At 38.1% G+C, this 21,119-nt stretch overlaps 1 protein-coding gene across 1 annotated transcript; it reads right to left on the minus strand.

Annotated features, from left to right (window-relative positions):
- Positions 1-1,753: 1,753 nt before the first annotated feature.
- On the minus strand, positions 1,754-11,961 carry LOC140230673 (dynactin subunit 3-like). The gene is made up of 7 exons (XM_072310812.1): positions 11,836-11,961; positions 7,765-7,849; positions 7,277-7,363; positions 6,044-6,127; positions 5,220-5,278; positions 3,934-3,993; positions 1,754-2,825 (listed from the first exon to the last, which is right to left on the minus strand). The coding sequence occupies exons 1-7, from the start codon at positions 11,926-11,928 to the stop codon at positions 2,733-2,735; spliced, it is 561 nt and encodes a 186-aa protein (XP_072166913.1). The 5' UTR covers positions 11,929-11,961; the 3' UTR covers positions 1,754-2,732.
- Positions 11,962-21,119: the final 9,158 nt, after the last annotated feature.

Genomic DNA, 21,119 nt, shown 5'->3' on the forward strand with positions numbered 1-21,119 from the left:
AGAAATCAGATTATTTCTGTAAAACCCATCACATTCAGAAAGTGTCGCATATAATTGCCAGTGTGGGCTTTGTTCATTGGTCATGTTGGTCGTAATACAATGTCTTTCATCGTTTATTAGCTTTTGCAGCGAATTAACCGTGTGCATAATAGCGTCTGCTCTTCAGGCACCCAATATTAGTCAGGTGACTAGTGGAATTATCTTCGGCACTTCATCATATACAGGATAGCCTCTGAGATGATGTCAAATTCTGTCTCTTTCTCTGTCTAGAGCTCTCTATCTATCTATTTACCCATCTCTCTCTCTCTCTCTCTCTCTCTCTATATATATATATATATATAATATATAATATATAATATATATATATATATATATATATATATATATATATATATATATATATATATATATATATATATATATATATGTATATATATATATATGTATATATATGTATATATTATATATATTATATATATTTGATAAATCTCTGTCCATCTATCTTGTATCCTTCTTTCTATCTTTGTATATTTCTGTAGATCTTACGTGTTTATGTCTATGTATATGTATGTATGTATGTATGTATGTATGTATGTATGTATCTGTCTATCTATCCATCCATCTATCTATATATCCATATAGGGGCCCTACATAATGCATGTATAATTATATTGCTTCATACTTTCTTTGTCTTTTTCCCAAACTCTGATACAAACGTGATAAAACAAAGTGATTTCACTTGTCTCAAGGGGTTTGTTATGAGAAGACTTCATCATAATGGAAAAATTGGGCAAACAGGAAAATAATGCAAGATTTTCATTGAGGGTGGGGGAGGTATAAGAAATTGCTTTCAGAGGGATCTGTTAAAAAAAAAAAAAAAAAAAAAAATTATGAAACATTCTTCACAACTGTTGCCTAAGGCGCCATTTCATGTCTGTGACTGTGAATTTTGAGACTACCTGCGTATGCTGATTCATGTGCAATATGTTTTCTTTTGTATTCTAAAACTAACTACTTCTGTACGTTGTATCCGATTGTCGTGCACCCTGAATTCACAGTGAGACGAAAAGAGTGATTGTTTACAATATTTCTCGGCTCATAAACTTTCATCTTCCTCTAACAAATTCAATATAATAGCTACAATATCTATGCCATCCATTATGAAGGTTTTCTTTGTATTTTTTTTTTCTTGCTCATTTATTGTCTCAAATGCACACACACAAACAAACCCACACACATGTTATGTTCACACACATACACCCACACACCAACCCACCCACACACACACATACTAGAGTAGATATCTACAATCTTCAGGTCGATGCACCCTATTCTAGATAACTCGCCTTTAAATGTCCCAATGATCAGAGTCAGTAGTTAGCTTAGAACCATGTGAAAATTGTCTACATGCATGCTGCCTTGGTTGGTAGCATATTGTTGTTCACACACCCAGATTTTGTGCATTCGTACATGTTTCTTTGTGCAACTAAAGAAAATCCCTGGATGAATGAATGAATACGAAGTGACATGATCAATATAGAACGAGATCCGTGAACCCTATTGTATATTGCAAAATCATTTCTGTACTCAGTGAGGTGTTCATAAACATGTATCAGAACATGAACTCATTCATTATATGCTGGAGTCGGAGTATACTGAATATTCATAGCAATCTTTTCATCACCATCAAACTCTGTGCAGCAACTGAACAATGACATCTCAATCCAACACACACATAACAAGAAATGTATGTGTGGCAAGCTTTTAATGTGGTACATGATCAGCTTGATCTAAGTACATGTTAGCAGCTCAACGGACAAAACATGTGTCACGCCTGCAATTAATTTTACATAAGACATATTACTAGTATTATCTGTTAACATAAAATATTAATATACATCTATTTACAAAATATCCTGTGACACATCATGCAGACAGAATGAAATGTGAGGAGTATGTTGCTTTAAATAAATCTTTATGTGGTCCCACCAGGTACATGTATTTCATAAATAAAATCTTCTGCACACACAAACAAAATTTCTGTTAGCAGATGGTAAATTTCTCTACATGGAATTTAGAACAATAGTCAACCTCGCCTAAGCTGAATCCAAAGGGACAGTAAAAAAAAATCCTCTGACTTACGTGAATTTTGACCTCCATAATAGATAGTACATGTACAGCAGTCAGGGAATACAAATTTTCTTAGACTTTGTCAACTTTTTACCTTTATGGGTTGTCAATTTCGACAAGGTTGCATATATATTGCGTATTCATATTTTGTTTGTCTTAAAGCAATTACAATTAACAGCTAATACACTGTTAGAATTGAAGTTTGATATTGAAGAATCATTTTCCTTCATGAACAAATAATTGCAGAAAAAAACAACAACAACTAATTAACGTCTCATGCCTATCAGCCTATTTGAATTTGAAAGAAGAACAAAATTCTTCCAACAACACATCAGCTTAAATCCCCTGCCCCTAACACGTTACGAAGGGGATATACTCCCAATCTCTTGTCAGGAAAAGGCCCTGTTTTATCAAAAGATATAATCAATTTTAAATTTCCATAACACACAGGCTGCCATAGACTTATGATAGAAATCAACTTTACAATCAATTTGAACTCTTCATAAAACAGGGCCCAGAGTTGTGTCTATATGTTGCCCTTTAGTCGGTAAAAGAGGTGCTTTCTCTCACACGATGCTTCACAGGATGCAGATGATGCAGCGTCAATACTCGTCTGGCTGCCGGATCTTGTGAGCCACCTCGTACCTCGTCATGATTTGATCCCACTGCACAAATTGCTGGGAGAGGAGAGTGATCTGCCACAAGGAATCATGTCAAGGACAAAAACTCAGCTGGGTGTACAGTGGACTACCATTATAACAAAGACCTTGGGAATGGCAGTTTTCTTTCATCATATCAAAATTTCGTTATAACTGAACAAATAAACAATACAAGACGTAAAGCGGATAATGACGCGCCCTGAATGTTTACTTCGTTGTAACCGGAATTTCGTTAACCGTGTTCGTTTCAACAGGAGTGAACTGTACACAGTACTATGTCTGCTCAAAAGTTGTTCGACCCCCACTGAGTTTTGCTTGCTGATTGGCTCACATAATGGACTGCCCTCTTCACCAACTGACACAGATGTCTGGACACCATGGTAACTGTTTATGAATAATGAATGCAGATTAGCTCATCACCTTAATCCTGATTGTGTCAACATTGCCTTCCTGTTGGACTGAGGCATATTGTTTCCTTTGAGTGTGAGCTTGCTAAGCTACAACTATGTCAAGTCTGGATGGATTACTGATTTCTGAAGAAAAGGCGTGATAATGGTTAAAAACATTTAATCTTCCTCAGTGTGAATGTCAATAGAGTCATATCTTTGGTCAATGCTAATGAGATGGCTTGATTTGAATAGAGTAAAGTTATACTGCAGCCAATTTGCAGGATATGGATTAGTTGTTGCTAGCAATTGTTGCTAGAATAGCAACTTCTCACAGAAACAGCCAATCAGGAGGCAGGATACTTCTCATTACCATGGCATTTGCCACTCTGGCAAAAGTTGCTATCAAAACTGTATCATAGAATCATTTCTATGATATGGAGCCCAGGAGCGGATAGGACAAGTTTTTAGCAAGGCACAGGAATACAAGAAACTGTACGATAAACTACTTTGTTGCTACTTTATGTCTTTGATCTAAAGAAATGGAAGAAATAAAGACAGGTGTGCACAGTAAAACAGAAGCAATAAGTAACATGTAATCCACCACATTTTTCTCATTGTCTCCAAAGGTACAACAAATGTACAGAAGCCATAATAACTGGTACATTTCTCAGGGGTCTAAGAGCTAGATGAATAGAAATACAGATTGAAATCAGCTGAGGGTCATGTCATAGCTTGATATGATCAAGAAAGGATACAATGGTGTTGTAGGATTCAAGCAGCTTCTGTGCTTCCTCCCCAAGCTCTGTAGACCGCTCCTGGGGAAAAAAGGAGAAAACATGTCAAAAGTGAGAACTTGGAAACTGTGTAAAATCTGAGTAAAACATGTGATCATCTTGTACATAGGAAAATTTCCATCATATTCATCAGTTGTGTTTCTTTCCAGTCACCAATCTCTTCTGCTCTGACTAGCAGCTGTACGATATGATTTCTCTAAAAATACAGTCAACCTTGCTTAAGTCGACCTCGCATAAGTTGAATAATCGCCTAAGTTGAAGGTCTTTTCAAGTCCTCTTCTCTTTTCATTGTATTGATTTTAATCCCTCATGAGTCAAATTTTTATCCAACTTGAAGTTATTTCTTCAGTCCAAATATAATGTAGATTCGACTATGGCAAGTTTGACTGTATTCCACTCCATCACTTCATAAGGATCACTTGCTTATCTACTTTTCGCTCCCTTAACGTTACTAACTTCTCGGGCAAACTAAACAGGAGAAGCACATCAAATTGTTTGAAAAAACAACAAAAACAACACTACAATGCCAGTTTTAATAAAAAACATCTCGATGGAGGAATTTCATGAATTCAAACAATTATACAGTATCTGCTGCATGCTATAAGGATTGGAACCAGCACTTGCTGTCAGGCGGAAGCTTGGTGATCTAGTGGAGATGATGCCTGTCTGGAGATCAGGAGGTTGTAGGTTTGAATCCTGCTCGAGTACACACACCCATGATATTTTTTATCATGGCTACTACTAGAACACTGATCAATTCAGTGTTTATTTACATCGTTGTAGGGCAATTTGTCAATTAGTTGAAAAAAGAAAAAAAATTTGATGGAAGAATTTCATGAATTTGAGGACTACAATACGTATTAGGAACTAAAACAGACTACAAATGGTACAGCTATTAATTATCAAAGAGAATACATATCTTCCTTTACTCTGTGTCCCATACTACCACTGGATAATCGTTGTGTACAAATTTCAAGGCATTTATGACAAGTCTTGTGACTTGTGAAATAAAAACAGTCATGTACAGTCAATCTTGCCTAAAGTTGAATCCAAAGAGAGTGGAGAAAATCTGCCGACTTGGTGTGAATTTTGTCTCAGACATTGATGATAGAATCAGCACTTTTTTCATCCATCAAGGCCCAAATCTTTCTGCGACTTAGCCCATTTTTTGACTTGCGAGACATTGACTTTGGCGAAGTTGACTGTATTTGAGAAATGAACTGTGCCATTCTCAAGGCAGATCTTACCTGTTGTTCAACTTGAAGAGTGGCCAAAGGAATGAGTTTGTCTGACATACCTGGCACAGCTGCAACCGAAGAAAAAAAAGAAAGAAAGAAAGAAAATATGTTAAAACTTCTGAGACATGTAGGTTTCACGCATGATTAAAACCTACTTCTGGATGACCAACTTTTTGAAAGTGGAGCATGCAATCAATTCTATTAGGACACCTCCTACCAGCTCATATAATCAGTCGTGGATCGGGGGGGGGGGGGGGGGGGAGCACACTGGATCCGCCCCTGCACAATCCATTCGACTCTGTTACTAACACAGGATTCAGTACATCACATTAATCAAAAAAGTCCAGTAGATCATATGGTGGTTAGTTCGTTGGAAGCATTACGCCAGAATTCTAAAACTTGTACCACCTTGGATTAGCCGCATTGAATGTCCTACACATTTGAATCACCTTTCACCACTTTGAAATTTCATATTTTCCACAAATATTACATTTAAAATGGGCTTATCACAGCTGACAGAACCAGCTCAGTATATATCAACTGGGTAAGGCTGTAGAGATACATGTATACACATGCATGTGAGTGAGCAGTCATCATAGACAGGCCCGACTATATACTTTTATACATAATAATGTATGTACAAACCGATGTGGCTGTACATACGTGTGCGTACGAGTGTATATCTAGTTCTCCTACGTTTGTGCATGGGCTTACAAACTGACTCAGTCAAAACAGATGATACCTGCAAAGAATTTCTTGTGGCAACAGAGTCCATGCCATTAGTTTTGTTATCACATACTAGGCGAGCATAAACTCACAAGCATAACACTTACCATTTATATGCTCACTATCGAGGACAGACGAGAGTTCTTTGACCTTTTCGAGAAGAGCTGCTTGTGCTGTTAACTGTTCTTCCTCTGGATCCAAAACAACAAGAACAAAAAAAATCTTCACTTGCATGAGGGCAATAAACAAGACATAACGGCATGAATTTGAATGTCCAAAATATGTCCAAATTTACGTAAAAATTCTCTTGAATTTGATGTGATTCACTCACTATGTATTCACTAAAAGAATTGTACATGGACCAGTGTCTTCATGATTACGTCAAATAACATACATACTGAAAGTCATCTAATGAATGAGATGACTTTTACTGGACAAAATCTGTAGGTTACTGTAGCTGCTACACAGTGTCTATTCAACAGTTCACATTATCCTATGTGAGCAACAAACTTTGAATTGACACACGGTACCTGAGAAATAAAAGAAGGTATATTGTGGTGTCAAAAGTGTCCTTTTTATTGCCATCCTTACATTCTGGACGTATGCCAATTGTCCAGAATGTTTGTGTCAAAAGAGGGGAAAAAAGTCACTTATCTTCATTTTTTTCTCTTTAAATCTGTTAAAAGGGAAATCCAGTACAAAAACATGTTAGTCTGATGAAAAAGGGTACAGTCTTACAAATTCAACAGTAAAACGGTAAAAATTTGACTGAAATCAGATGAAAAATGAGGAAGTTATGAAATTTTGTTGCTTATTTCTGCAAAACAGTTCTTGTACAGTGGATATGAATATGCAAATGAGTGACCTGACCATGCCATTACCTCATAATTTTCCACTGATCGTGTGCAAAAAATGATGAAACTTCAATGTTTCTGTAATTGAAGTCTAAAACATGGAGTTATTCCTGGCTGAATAACTTCAGAATAGTGATCAGTTAGATATACATATCAGGATTTGAGCCTCAGCATAATTATGTTTGAATGAAAAACTGGAAATTCCAAAATTTTATGTACAAAGTATATGGCACGTTGTGAGGGTATGGCATGCTCACTTTGCCAATTTCATATTCATATTGACTGTTCAAGAACTGTTTCCTGGAAAATTAGCAAAACTTCAAAATGTCATAACTTCCTTCATTTTTCACCCGATTTCGATCAAAATCTTACCATTGAACTTGTAATATTTATTGCTCTTTCTTATCACAGTAACTTAAATTTGGACTTGATTTCCCATTTACAGTTTTTTTTCTTTAAATCTGTTAAAATTAGCTGTGTGCTGACCTGCTAAGATGATGTCTGCTTTTGCCTCACTGCCCAGTGACAATTTGTTAGACAGCTCTGGATCCAGGTAATTATTCAGCTCTTCCACTGGCAATGAGGAGAGATGACAAATAAAAACAAAACAAATGAATCTACAATGCATTTATACTGAATCCAACATCTCCTGCAACAATGACCCTTACTTTGACACTATGATTACATCTACATGAGATTCATTCATTCTTTCACAATCATTCATTAGGTCGTATAATTTCAACTTGTTTGCTACAGAAAATCTCAATGAAGTACAGCTGAAGTACATTCTAAACAGTGACATAGTCAAAATATTTAGAATGGATGCACATGTGTAAAGTCCTCCCATCTTATAATGGACTTTTCAATTTTGATCTTTTGAATGAGACATGGTTACATTGTACAAAGACTTATTAACATCTGATTCAATGCCCTTGAAACCTGAAAGGTGTAAAGCAGGTATTTCTATTACTCACATCTTTTCCATAGTGCTTGAGTCTTTTCCTTCCCAGTTGTTAGACTTGTGACCTTCTGCTTGACACCGTGTACATTGTCAACAACCTGTTAGTAGGGGAAAGATAACACAGAGAAAGGGGGTAAACATTACAGTTACGCTTGGGAGTTTAGGGGTTCACATAAATATAAGGCCATTTTAAATCCCTCATTTACACCTGTGCATGCCAATGTACATCTCTCACCAACATATATTTCTCAACTTGACGCATTTAATGAATTCATCAATTCATTGTGATTACAAACACTTAACACTTCAAATTCACATAATAATGTCAGAATAAACACAATAAAGGGTGCTACATAACTTTTTTTTTTTTTTTTTTTTTTTACCACTTGCCCAGTTGGACACTTGTAAGCAGATTTTCAAATTGTTGCAGAAAATTTGCCTGAACTTGAATTTTACTTGCCTGAAAAGAAACTTAAAAAATATAAGAAAATGATACAGAAAACCTCTTGTATGGCAAGGGCTTGATTAGCCCGACCAGACGTTGTGCGAAGCACAGCGTCAGACAGACCGGGCCTCGCCATCAAAGTGGGGAACCACAGCACAACTACAAAACTACAAAAAACGATTTACACATTACTTACAGACATTTGTATGTTACTCACGTAAAGTGCATGCTTATATTAAAGAAGTTACATAAGTTCATAGAGAGCCCTCACGATAAGTCCACTGAACAAAAAAAATGGCACTTTCTAGCACAATCCCCGACCGTCGGGGTTCATTGTTGCAGAATTCAAAATGGCGCGCTGACCACTCAGCAAATGCAAATTATGCATGAGCGTGCGTGGCTGGAAGCAGTGCCATATACTGTATACGGCACTGGCTGGGGAAAGAGTTCCATATGTACCCCCCACTATATAGACCTACATTGTTTGACGAGCTTCCTCTGAAGTCCGCATCACCTTGTACCTTGTAGAAATAGACCTCCGGAACACTTCCTCTACGGAGTATAACTGGAGGTTGATGAGAGCTGGACGGTGGTTATTAATTTGATCTATTTATTGAATTAAAACAGTCGGCGGTTTTAATGTGATTTTTGAAGTTTTGGTTTGATGTGGAATCAACGGCAGTCTGGGGTAGCCTGTTCCAGGCGGAGATTACTTCCGGGAAGAACGACTGTTGGTGTGGCTTGGATGTGTAATGGTTTATCTGGAACTGCTTTGTATGCGAGCATCTTGATCTGCCAACTTTAGGTCTTGTGTAGTTTTCCGGATTGATGTCTATTTCCCCCTTAACATCTTGTGGAATGTGATGAGTCGGTGGTCCTGGCGTCTTTGTTCCAGAGTTTCCCACTTAAGATCTTTTAACTCATTGAGGACGAGTCCCGAGTATACTCGGGCAGGTGTCTATGGGAAATGCGTGTTGTAGACAAATCAAACCGTCCTAAACGGGTTAACATGTCACTGACACTACCCTGCTCTCTATAATCACCTTGAACAAATCTAGCAGCCCGTCGTTGAACTCGCTGGAGAATTTTGGGTTCCCGGGTTCCAGGCCGATGTAGCATATTCGAGGTGAGGTCGGATGATGGTTTTATACAGATTTTCTTTAACTGTCTTGGAACAATGCGAGAAATTTCTCTGAGTGAAATTCAGCATTTTTGTAGCCTTTGCGGCTGCATGCTGGGTTTGTTTATCCCATTTTAGGTTGTTTTGCAGGATAACTCCCAAATACTTATCTTCCTTGACTTCTTCAAGTTTTTCACCAAGCACTGAGTAATCAGCACTCCCTGGTTGCCTCTTTCTAGATACAGTATTCTAAGGACTTTACACTTTGATACATTGAACTTCATGCCTCATGTTTCGGACCAATTTGCAAGAATATCCAAATCATTCTGGAAGGAAGTTTCATCCTCTGAGGATATGATGGGTTTATAAATGATGCAATCGCCAGCAAACAGTCTGATGGTAGCCTTGACGCATTCAGTGATGTTGTTGATGAAAACAATAAATAGGTGTGGACCCAATACACTCCCCTGGGGTACTCCGCTGAGTACCGGCATCCATGGTGATGGTTTTCCATTTACGACCACTCTTTGGAACCGGTGGGTAAGAAAAGACTGGATCCACTTGAAGGTCTTACTTCGTATGCCGTAGTAGTCAAGCTTTAGTAGGAGTCTACGGTGAGGGACGACATCAAAGGCTTTGCTGAAATCAAGGACTCCAATGTCAGTTGTTAACTTCTGATCATGGTTGGCTGTGAGGTCATGAATGGTAGTGATGAGCTGTGTATCGCATGATCTAGCTTTTCTAAAAGCATGCTGGGTATCAGAAAGAATATTTTGATTGGTTAAATGCTTCATGAGATGGCTGTCAATTATGTGTTCCATGAGCTTTACACTGCAGACACACGTCAGTGATATGGGCCGGTAATTTTCTGGGTCTGATTTAGAACCTTTTTTGAAGATAGGACAGATGTTTGCCTTCTTCCAGTCCTCAGGTAATTCACTCCTATCCAAACTCTGTTGGAAGATGAACTGGAGTACAGGCACTAGTTCCTTTGCGGCGAATTTCAATGCAGCATTGGGAATCTCGTTTGGTCCGATGGCTTTATTTGTCTTCAAAGTACCAAGTAGTTTCTAGACCCCTTCAACAGAAATATTTATTTCTGGCATGTCAGGAAAAGGACTTTTTGGCATTGTTTTTTAAGGACACCGAGATCAATGTTACCTTAACTCCAACCCTAACCCTAATCCTAAACTGAGTAAACTCTAATCCTAATCCCAAAGCCTCCTAACATGCCTAAGGACCTAAACTTAATCATGTTACTTTATAATACATAACACATACATAGCGGGGGGGGGGGGGGGTACATATGGAACTCTTGCCCTGGCGGGAAGTGCAGCAATCTATATAAACAGCACACATTAATTTGCACACTTTACAATGCTTTAAAACATTGGTTTTGGAGTTAAACAAACTTGGTTTGATCAAGTGTTAGTGTTGCATTGCACTGGAGGTTCTTTATGTTAGTGAAAGATGCTGAAATGAGATTAAGCCACTAAAAAGTCACACACATCACACACAGCATAGTATACTGGGCTGGGGGAGGTAATTCCAGACAAGACCAGAGTCTAGAGTCTAACGTTTAAGAGACAAGCCAAGACAGACAAGAGTTTCATGACTTCCACTTTTCCAGGGAAAAAGGATTCTGCGAATGCTTATGGCGTTGATGAGCATTGAAACACATGGTGTGGGGCTAACTACACGCAGCCGCTGTCGCAAAACGACGCGGCTGCACCTGTATTCCTTCGCAGACATTGTCATTTTTCAGTGTGGTTGTGCGACTCCTTCATGAATATCTTTATTAATCATGGAAAACTAAAATACAAGGAATTACGTAGAACGGAAGAACGTAGGTAGTCGGAGAGCTAGAGGGCGCCTCTCGGACTACCTACGTTGTATGTTGTAGTATACTAGAGTGAATGCCATTCATAATAACACGCAAATGAGGAGTCAAGCAATAAGGACGTTTACAGACCTGATTTAAGCCACAGATTTCGGTGAGTTTTTGACGCAATAGCTATTTAAACAAAAAATCGCATACCGATTATTGAATGATTACCATAGATTACGATAATTCCTTGTATTTTAGTTTTCCACGATTAATAAAGATATTCATGAAGGAGTCGCACAACCACACTGAAAAATGACAACGTCTGCGAAGGAATAGAGCCTGAGGTGCAGCCCCAGTCTCTACAGCGGCTGCGTGTAGCTAGGTGTGGGGCCTATTTCAGTACGCCAAACCTAGATCTTACAGAACTATTTAGGCTTAGGGCCTAAATCTAGTTCATGATCATGACTTGAAGTTATGAATAATACATAGAACTATGTAGGCCTCGCTAGGCCTACTAAAATGTACAGAGACCTACGTAGATACGTGGACGTCAATTTTACACAAATATGAGTTAGTGGGACTAATGTTATACTTCTCCCCTGCTGTAGCTAGCTTAACAGCTGGAACGAAGTGGATTTTATTTGTCGTTCACTGTCCGTAAATTTTTGAGTGACAACAAGTAACTACTCACTGATCCTTCTATGCCATTTTGTCCGTCTTCTCCAAATATTCTGTTCTCAATTGCTGCTATTCTCTGCTCCAGAAGCTCAAGGATTCCAGCCATTTTCTCTTGATTGATTCTAGATTCTAGACCAAAAACTGAAATGATAGCGCGCCCTCAATCGATCAGCAACAACGCACTTCATTATTCCCCAGGCCTACCAAGGTAGTCCACCACATGCGATCTTCTCGGGACTGAGCAAAACAACAATACAAAGAAAATATAAAGGATATTCAACAAAAATTCACTTTTCTAGAATTATGAAAGAGCAGTGGGCCAACCGCTTTCAGAAAGCAGGGGAATAATTGCTACCCTTAACATATGTCAATATCAAGTTGATGGAATTTGTAATTTTCATGAAAAATTGATTTTTTTTAGTATTTTCTTTATATTTTCTTGATATTGTATTCCACTCATACGTCATAACCTCTAGTAGTCTCCTCATCCAGCGGTTCCAACACCAAAACTTTAAAAATTCATAACTTTTGCATCGATTGTCCGATTTTCTTCAAACTTTCACTGATGTGTTCTACTGATGTTGCTGCTTTCACTCAATCCACATTGTTCTTGGGGTTTATCTTCCCTTTAAAGGGGCATTCCGGACGATTTTCATAATTTCACATCATGTAGTACATAAATCAACAGCTTCATGTATAGATTTGTAGAATTTATTGTGGTTCTTGAGCAGAGAAACAGTACTTTCAAAAACCTTAAACAAATTACACTGAACAAAGATGATGACATAGGAGCCTCACATATCTCAGAAATGTAGCAGTGTCATTCCATTACAATACGGCATGCTTGCAAGCTCACCTGTGTGTAATCTATGCATGCCTTCTTCTTTTGTGCTGCTTCCTTGAGCCACATCTCAAGCATTCTTATGGTGAGGCTGCCATGTCATCATCCTTGTTCATTGCAATTTGTTATAAACTTCGAAAACATTCTTATTTTTCATCCCAATCATTATAAATCCTCAAACTCTGTACCCAGTATAACTGATTTATACATGTTCAAATGTAAAAATGTGAAAATCATCCGGAGGTCTCCTTTAACCATTCGCGAAATCGTGATTCGATTCGCGAAAAGACTCCGCTAAATATAAGGCATAGATCGCTACACTCGGCAGGGGCTACGTCGTCCTTTCACCAGGTCTCGTTACAAAACCAAAATCTCGCATGAGTGCTTGCGTTACCTATCGTTAATGTTAACGAAACATCGTTAATTTGCGCTAGGGATCGTTACTCATCGTTGCTACAAACGTTAATTTTCCCGATCGTTAGTTTGCGTTACTAACGATTCAGGTGAAACCGCTTGCGTTAATGAAACGTTAATGTTTATTTACGCAGTTTCTTTTGGTATATACTGTATGTAAACAAAAACTGGCGTCTCGTGATTTTGACAGTGATTTATTACACAATAAAATCTTATTCGACTTAGGCACAGTGAATTCAATGGTTTTTCCGTGAAAGTGTTCTTGGAATTTCATCGACTTAAAAAATTAAAAAATTCGACTTATGAGTGAATTAATACACGTAAGTCAATGGGGAAAAATCGGGACTTTTTAAAATTATCGACTTGCGCGATTATTCGACATATGCGATGTCGACTTAGGCGAGTTTAACTGTACAGCTCTATGGTCCACCACGACTGAACTGGAAACAGTCGAAACTCTACCAGTGCTTAATCAGGTCTAGGCTTAAATCGCCTACAAATACAGTTTTGTTGTAATTCAGTCCTGCTGGCTCTCAAATCTATGAAACGAAGCGCCGAAATCCATGTAATCTTGAAACTAAAATGGTGGGAAAATCTGCATATAAGGTTCGTCGGTGTGTTGATCTAATATAATAATCAGTGGGGAGGATTCACCATTGATGGTAATAAATGTTGCCCTATATCATTTCAATGTTTCTATCAATCCGACAATGTAGGGCTCTTATACGGAAAGTTCGTTAATCCGAAAACACCTTCGAATACTAATAAACCTATTTCATTTTGAGATGAACGAACGGAATAATGAACCTTCGAAATAGACAAAAAAAAAAAGTGCACAATGTTCGGATTAACGAACTCTCTTTAAATTTTCTGATCAGTAGACATCTGGATAGAGAAACGAACCTTCGGAATAACGAACATAACATCAGCCATCTTCACGATCTCATTCACCCTCCGACCTGTTGGTCGCATCTGGGGTCCCATTTCATAGAAAGTTGATAACTGATTATGATAGCAACTCTTGCTGGAATAGCAACTGTCACATTAACCGCTGTTACTATTGGAAGTTGCCATTCCAGCAAGAGTTGCTATCCTAAAGTAATATCTTTTATGAAATGGGACTCTGGTCTCTCAAGTGATCTCAATTGTTATTTTTGTTATTCTTTAGGTCTCTCATAAAAAAAGTATAGATCTTGGCGGGTGATGTTGGTTATTCCGAAAACGAAATAAGGTTCGTAATTCCAAAAACACAGAAATTTCGTATAATCGTCCTGGATGTTCATATAGTTAATTCGTAATGAATTAGGGTCCGTGAAGCCGAACATTTCGGAAATATGTTATTCCGAAAATAAATCAGGTTTGTTATTCCGAAGGTTTGTTGATCCGAAAATAAAGATTCTTTATTCCGAAGGTTCGAAAGTCCAAAAATTGAGGTTCGTTCATCCGAAAATAAAAAAAAAAGGAAAAAGAAAGTGCATGCAATTTAAAGTTCGGTATTACGAACCTTAATTTTTGGAGAGACAGCTTGTATAGAGACTAGAGAGAGAGAAAGAAATTGCCTTATTGAGAGGGAGGAAAGAAAAAAAAAACCCTTACATGATTAACACTAAAGATAATATTATTGTTGTGAGCCATGCACCACAAAAGCAACAAATGGGCGTAGGTACGATTACTCATTCAATGCAAGTCATAGCAGATTTACCGCTTTATAGGTCAGACGTGAATTCGAATTTAGATGCTCAAGAACAATTTGCCTATAAAATGGTATAATTTAAATACACTTCTTGTATTAATTCTTTTCACTGAATATCATGAATGAGACTGAACCCGAGCAAGCGGAGCGAGCGAGGGGGAGGGGAGGGTGTGGAAGGGGGTGTCCCCCCCCCCCTCCCACGGTGAGAACTTTTTGCATTTTGATGTTGCAAATGGTGCAATTTGATGCATGTTTTTGCGTGTTTTAACGAATCGAAACAGTCTCACTTGTTTAAGGTTGCAGTATTATTTTAGTGTATATCATTATTGAACAATTTGCCTATAAAATGGTGTCATTTAAATAATCTTCATGTATTAATTCTTACACTGAATATCATGAACGCTGCCTGTTCACCAATCAAACAGAAAAAGCATCTAGACGAGGGTGTAGATAGGGGTATATCCCCTCCCACACGAAGGTGATTTTGCATTTTCAGACCTGAAATTCAGTGATCTGGTGCAAATTTTTGGTGCAATACTTTTTCACCGAAGTGTTAAAATCACGGAATTTAGCTCTTATTCCGAATGTGCATCTGGTTATTCTGTGTGCATGTATAAAGATTAGTGAGGTAGAGCTTAGGGGAAGGGGATTCCCCCTCCCGCTCGTAGAGCTTTTGCGTTTTTAGAATTGAAATACAGCGATCTGGAGCACACTTTTTCTTGTGGAAAATTCGGAAATTGTCATTCCCAAAAATGTACTAAGTCTATAGTGGGTAACAAGCAATGGAAGGTGATGGCAAGATACCTCTCCCATATTCAAGGGAGCCTTTTTTTTTCAGTTTTAAGCTTTTAGAACTGAAATTCAACAATCTGGCGCTCACTTTTGTTGGAATATCTGGAAATTTGTCAATCAGAAGAGAAGTGTAGCAAGTCTGTGGAAGGAGATTCTGTATAATTTTCTGATTGCAGTTAAACGTTTTGGTGCTCACATTTTGTATCATATTTGGAAAACTGTTTATGTTCAAAGTGTAGCCACAGTCTACTTCTATGCATGTGGGGGGGGGGGGGAGGGGCGTGCGAGCAGGGAGAAGGCGTGGGCGAGTGTTATCTCCACCCTTCCCGTACGATGGAGCTTTTGCCTTTTTAAGGTTGAAATTGAGATATCTCGTATACGCATATTTTATGAAATATTTGGGAAATCATTGAAAAAAATGATAGGGGGGGGGGGACTGAGAGAGGAAAGGGTCGATTAAAAGGGGAAATTCCCCTTGTACATGAGGGAATTTTGAGTTTTCGGAATATAAAGTAGGGGCTGCGGAACGTTTTTCAGTTTGGGGGGGGGGGGGGGCTGCGAGACCGGGGGGGGGGGGGTGTCAAGGTCCCCCGCTTAGAAGAATCTAAGGGCGGAATCTTTGGAAATTGAAATTCATGGGTGTTGTGATTTTTTTTTTTACGATTTTTTTTTCGATTTTTTTTTTCAAACGATTTTTTTTTTTAAGAGCCAAAAGTGTGTGTGTGTGTGTGTGTGTGGGGGGGGGGGGGGGCTGCACCCCCCCCCCTCGCTTCCGCGGCCCCTGATAAGTGATGAGTCTTGTGCACTCAGAATTATTCATAATTTTTTTGTAAATCTAAAAAGTGTATCTAAGCTAGGGAAAGAGGCAGACTAAACGAGGAAATGACGCACCCATATGTCCGGGGGTAGTGGGGTGAGTCATTACATTGACAAGTGCATTAGTTACTGTCGTCGTTGGTCTTTCCGTCGTTGTCATCATCCTCGTATGCGTCATTGTGGTCATGAAGACAAAACAACGGTATTGACATTCACTCATTAAAATGTTAAATTAAATTTAAAGAGCGTGAATATGAAAATCAACTTTCTATTCTATAACATTATTTCTACATAAATTAATATGACTGTCTGCTCTTAGCTGTGCTGATTGTTTTCCGAATTTCGTGCTGTGTCTTGTTGATTACATACAATTAGGCCGAGAGGCCCTCTTTTCAATAGCCAAGATCAAAAGATTTTATATTCCATTTTACTAGTTTGTAGTTTGAAAGAAAATAATGTGCTTGTTCGTGTCTATCTATGTCGTTTCACTTTTCATTATCTGCGAGTCTGGATGTGTTTTTGTGTGTAACTTTCCTTGTGTGTTTGGTGTTTGCGGATCATACGGTGTTCATTTCAACTTAAAACCAAGTGGACCGCGAGACATGTCATATGCACGATCTATTATTGCCTCATGTTCGCGATGAACAAGTTTAAAAATTTCAAGATTTTGTAGCATCATAAACAGACTATACTCTGGGACCTTTGTTGTGCTGCCCTGAACCATAATTTGGTCTGGCGTTTCCTCGCCAGCCTCCTTGTGACTGTTCGTGAACTATCATAGGCCCTGATGAATGGAATGACGTGTGCTTTGGTTGAATGATATGCTGGTTTGTCACCGTAATACAGACGTAGAAAGTGAGAGAGGTATTATTCTCTGAAAGTATAGCTTACACATTTTACATAGTATATTCACGTAGAGAGAAAGAGAAAGGGCTCCCCGACATCCCAGCTTCACTACAAATTAAATGTGTTATGGTATTTAGTACTCCAGCACTTATTGGCCCGAATTCACGAAAGTGGTAGGCCTACAATAACCTATTGAAACCATGGTTTAAAGGGATTGTATAGTTTTGGTTGAGACCTAATTTCAGGTTTCTAACATTATTTGGTGAGATAATGAGAAACCTTTTATGAAATATGAAAGAGGAAGTAATTCAATGAGGAATTCAATGTTTATTTGATGAAAATTGGTTTTGAAATGGCTGAGATATCCAAAACAGAGCGATTCTAATAAGTGTGGGACCCACACTTTATTACGATCGCTTTGTTTTACTTTGTTTTTGGATGTTTCAGTCATTCCAAACCCGATTTTCATCAAATAAACTTTGAATTCCTCTTAAAATGGTATGCTCTGTACTATTTCATAAGTGTTTTCTTGGTATCTCGTAAAAAGTTAAAAGCCCAATTCCCATCTCCACCAATACTGTACCATCCCTTTAAACCATGGACAATTTGTATGGAGCGCCAGTGTCGCATGGCCTATTTCGTTACGTATTGGCTGATTTCGTAACGGGTCATTTCGTCGACGTTAGAAATGGGCCATGCGACACTTGGCGCTCCATATAAATTATCCATGGTTTAAACCATGGTCTCAATTGTACCAACTTCGTGAATTCGGGCCATTGTGTCATTCAGGAAACACAGCAGTCATGACGAGCCTTCTCAGATGTCGTTCGTCAATGATTTCATAGCATCACGCCACCTTGCCTCAGACAGCACACTCTCCAACAAGCGCGCCGGAACACTTCTGGTTTTGGGGGGGCAAAATCTCAACGGGGGCACATTATGTGACGATGTGAGATCCTCGTCGCGGGAGCGAAGCAAGCGGGGGGGGGGGGTGGAAAGGGGGATCCCCCCCCCTCACTGTAGGGAGCTTTTGTAAAACAGGGTACAAAAGTCGCGTTTATAGACCATTTAAAAGCAAATTTCTAAGGAATTAAACATAGTAAAAAATAATCAGTGCAAAGGGCTATGATTATTACATATACGGGAGTACATAATAATGTGATGGTGTGAGATCCTCGGCGAGGGAGCGAAGCGACCGAGCGGGGGAGGGTGTGGGAGGGGGATACCCCCTCCCACGGTAGGGACTTTTTGTAAAAACAGAGTATAAAAGTCGCTTTTAGAGCATTTTAGATTAGATTTCTGAGGAATTAAACACAGTAAAAGAAATCACGGCGAAGGACTATACTTATGAAGACTTTTCATTTTACTATAAGTACGGGCAGAACGAGCGAGCCACTTTCACTTTGCAATTTATCTGAAATGTACTCATTAAAAGCTTAAACATGATCGCATCGTTCGAAAAATAAAAAATATTCTTATACTGCTAGAAAGCAAAGAAGAAAACGAAAAATGTAAGGTTTACTAAAGGTATGTTTCAGCGGGCACACTCGAGGACACGAGGCTACCATCTATATACTAAATTTACTCATAAGTTATTATTAGTGTATAGATACAATAATGTATGTTATTAGTGTATTATAATTTTCGCCCCGTTAGGGGCGAAAAATTTTGCATTTTCACTTATGAAATTACAACATTTACACAAGAAATATGCCTTTATTGTTCATTTTGGTCTTTAAATCTGTGATTAATTATGTGTTACAGGGGGCACTTTGGGGGGGCAAAAACTCGTTTTGCCCCCCCAACATTTTGTTTGGGGGGGGGGGGGGCAAGTGCCACCCCTGCCCCCCCGCTTCCGGCGCCCTTGCTCTCCAACTACATGGATCTTGACCCAACAACCCGTGAACACTCCAACTACACGTCCCTAGAATGACACACGGCCAAATCAACCCGAGGCAACTGGTCACGCACAAACCGACGACGCCATTCCAGAAACCGTCCTGGATCACAACTACGCGATTAGTATCCTAGTGGCACGTGGTGACGGGGAGTATGTAGGATACAAAGATCATGTCGAGAGCCAGATCAATGAGCATTCGCTGGAGGAAAGACCATTGGACATTCATGATTACATTGACATCGTTGATTAGACAGAGGGTGATAAATTATGACAAGCAAAAAGGACACTACTCTTCTACAGCAGTAGCAATGATTGATTTCTGTATATGACATTAGGTACGTCAACTAAAAACCAACCAACCAAACAAACAAAGTAAGAGATGGCTCATGGTCCGTGGCGTGTAGATGACTAAGTATGTATGTATGCATGTACACACACACTAACACACACACACACACACACACACACACACATGTATATATATATATATATATAGTTGTAGTTGTGGCACAAGTTTACACTCACAAAATATATGAATAGACATCATAGACAAGATGATATAGGCCCTACTCACTGAAATATGATGAACTGATGCATGTACTCTATTCACTTAGCTCGACACGAACAGTCGCAATGACATAAGAATATAAAATTATGTGAAGTATAAATTATTATCACAATGCATCACTAGGTGATACATTGTAAGTATAAAAAAAGTCTAAGAGAAATTGAATGAAGAATATGGACAAGTATTTGGTTAGGCATTACAGACTTTATAGCAAACGTAAAATATTGAGAAAATTTTTGATTTTATATTAAGTGCGTCACCATGGATTTCTATTAAATTTCTCGATTATATCAATATTTTTTGTTTTATCGGTCGGATTAAAGAAATGTATTCAAAGGCCTTGCAAAGTTGTACATGATAAAAACAATGAGGTATCAGAGAAGTGTAGAATTAACTGCAGATAATGGCAGTTGAATTAATTGCCTTAAAATCAAACAAACTACGTCGGTCATATTCCAGTGAGTTAAATTACACCACTGTTTGCACTGACAAAATAGTCACTGGCTGTGATGGCCCCGTTTCATTAATTTCAGTAAGTCCGGAAATACATCATTTAATGGAATGAAGTTGGGACACCACACTGTATCAGTCAGATAAATGTTAAGAAATCAAAGCAATAACAACACACTGTAAGCATTTACCGTAATTTGAAAAGTGACCTCTTTTGAAACTGTTTAAGTATATACGTAGCATGCACATCATTGATAATGGATGTCAAAGTAGAAAAGGTGAAATGAATTAAAAACTTTGTAAAAGAGAAATCTAAATATCCATAGCCTACTAATAATTTTCAAATCAGCTGTATTATTCACACTTAGTGTTTGTTTAGTGCTTCTCTCTTCGTAAAAGTTCGTTTTTGACAAAGAAAAAAGTATTTGATTCCTTTGTTTTTAATTGAAATGTGAGAGAAAGCAAATGATATTATATTAAATTCTCCTTAATCAAGGGTATTTTCTACACTGAAATTTTCGAGCTTTAATGCTACGGTTCGAAGTCTTCTTGATTTGCCATTTCAATTGAATACAGGACAACAGAAAACGTTATTGATCACATACTTTTTTTATAACAAACTTTTCACAGAGTTAGTTGAGTCCTTCCATTCCCCTGCGTGCCACATTCATGACATAAATTACCATTCCACAGGTTCGTGTGTAAAATTTGTACACATTTGACTCATTGGCACAGAGTGGAATAAAGATTAAGGTTTTAACTTTTTACAAGATAATCAGAAAACAATTATAAAAAGAAATATTGAAAAGCATACAATTCTAAGAGGAATTCAAAGTTTATTTGACGAAAATAATGGCTTAGGTGTTTAAAAAATAAAGTAAAACAAAGTGGTCCTATAATGGATGGTCCCACCTTTTATAAGGAACACTTTGTTTTTGGATATCTCAGCCATTTCAAAACAAAGTTTCATCAAATAC

Source organism: Diadema setosum, chromosome 7, assembly GCF_964275005.1.
Source record: "Diadema setosum chromosome 7, eeDiaSeto1, whole genome shotgun sequence".
NCBI classification, from domain to species: Eukaryota; Metazoa; Echinodermata; class Echinoidea; order Diadematoida; family Diadematidae; genus Diadema; species Diadema setosum.

Excerpts from the sequence above, each read along its gene's own strand:
- LOC140230673 (XM_072310812.1), bottom strand. The coding sequence starts at position 11,928 with ATGGCTGGAATCCTTGAGCTTCTGGAGCAGAGAATAGCAGCAATTGAG. Across the intron at positions 7,850-11,835 it reads AAAATGGCATAGAAGGATCA|GTTGTTGACAATGTACACGG; the intron begins GTGAGTAGTTAC and ends CCCTACTAACAG. Across the intron at positions 6,128-7,276 it reads AGCAGACATCATCTTAGCAG|AGGAAGAACAGTTAACAGCA; the intron begins GTCAGCACACAG and ends TTTTGGATCCAG.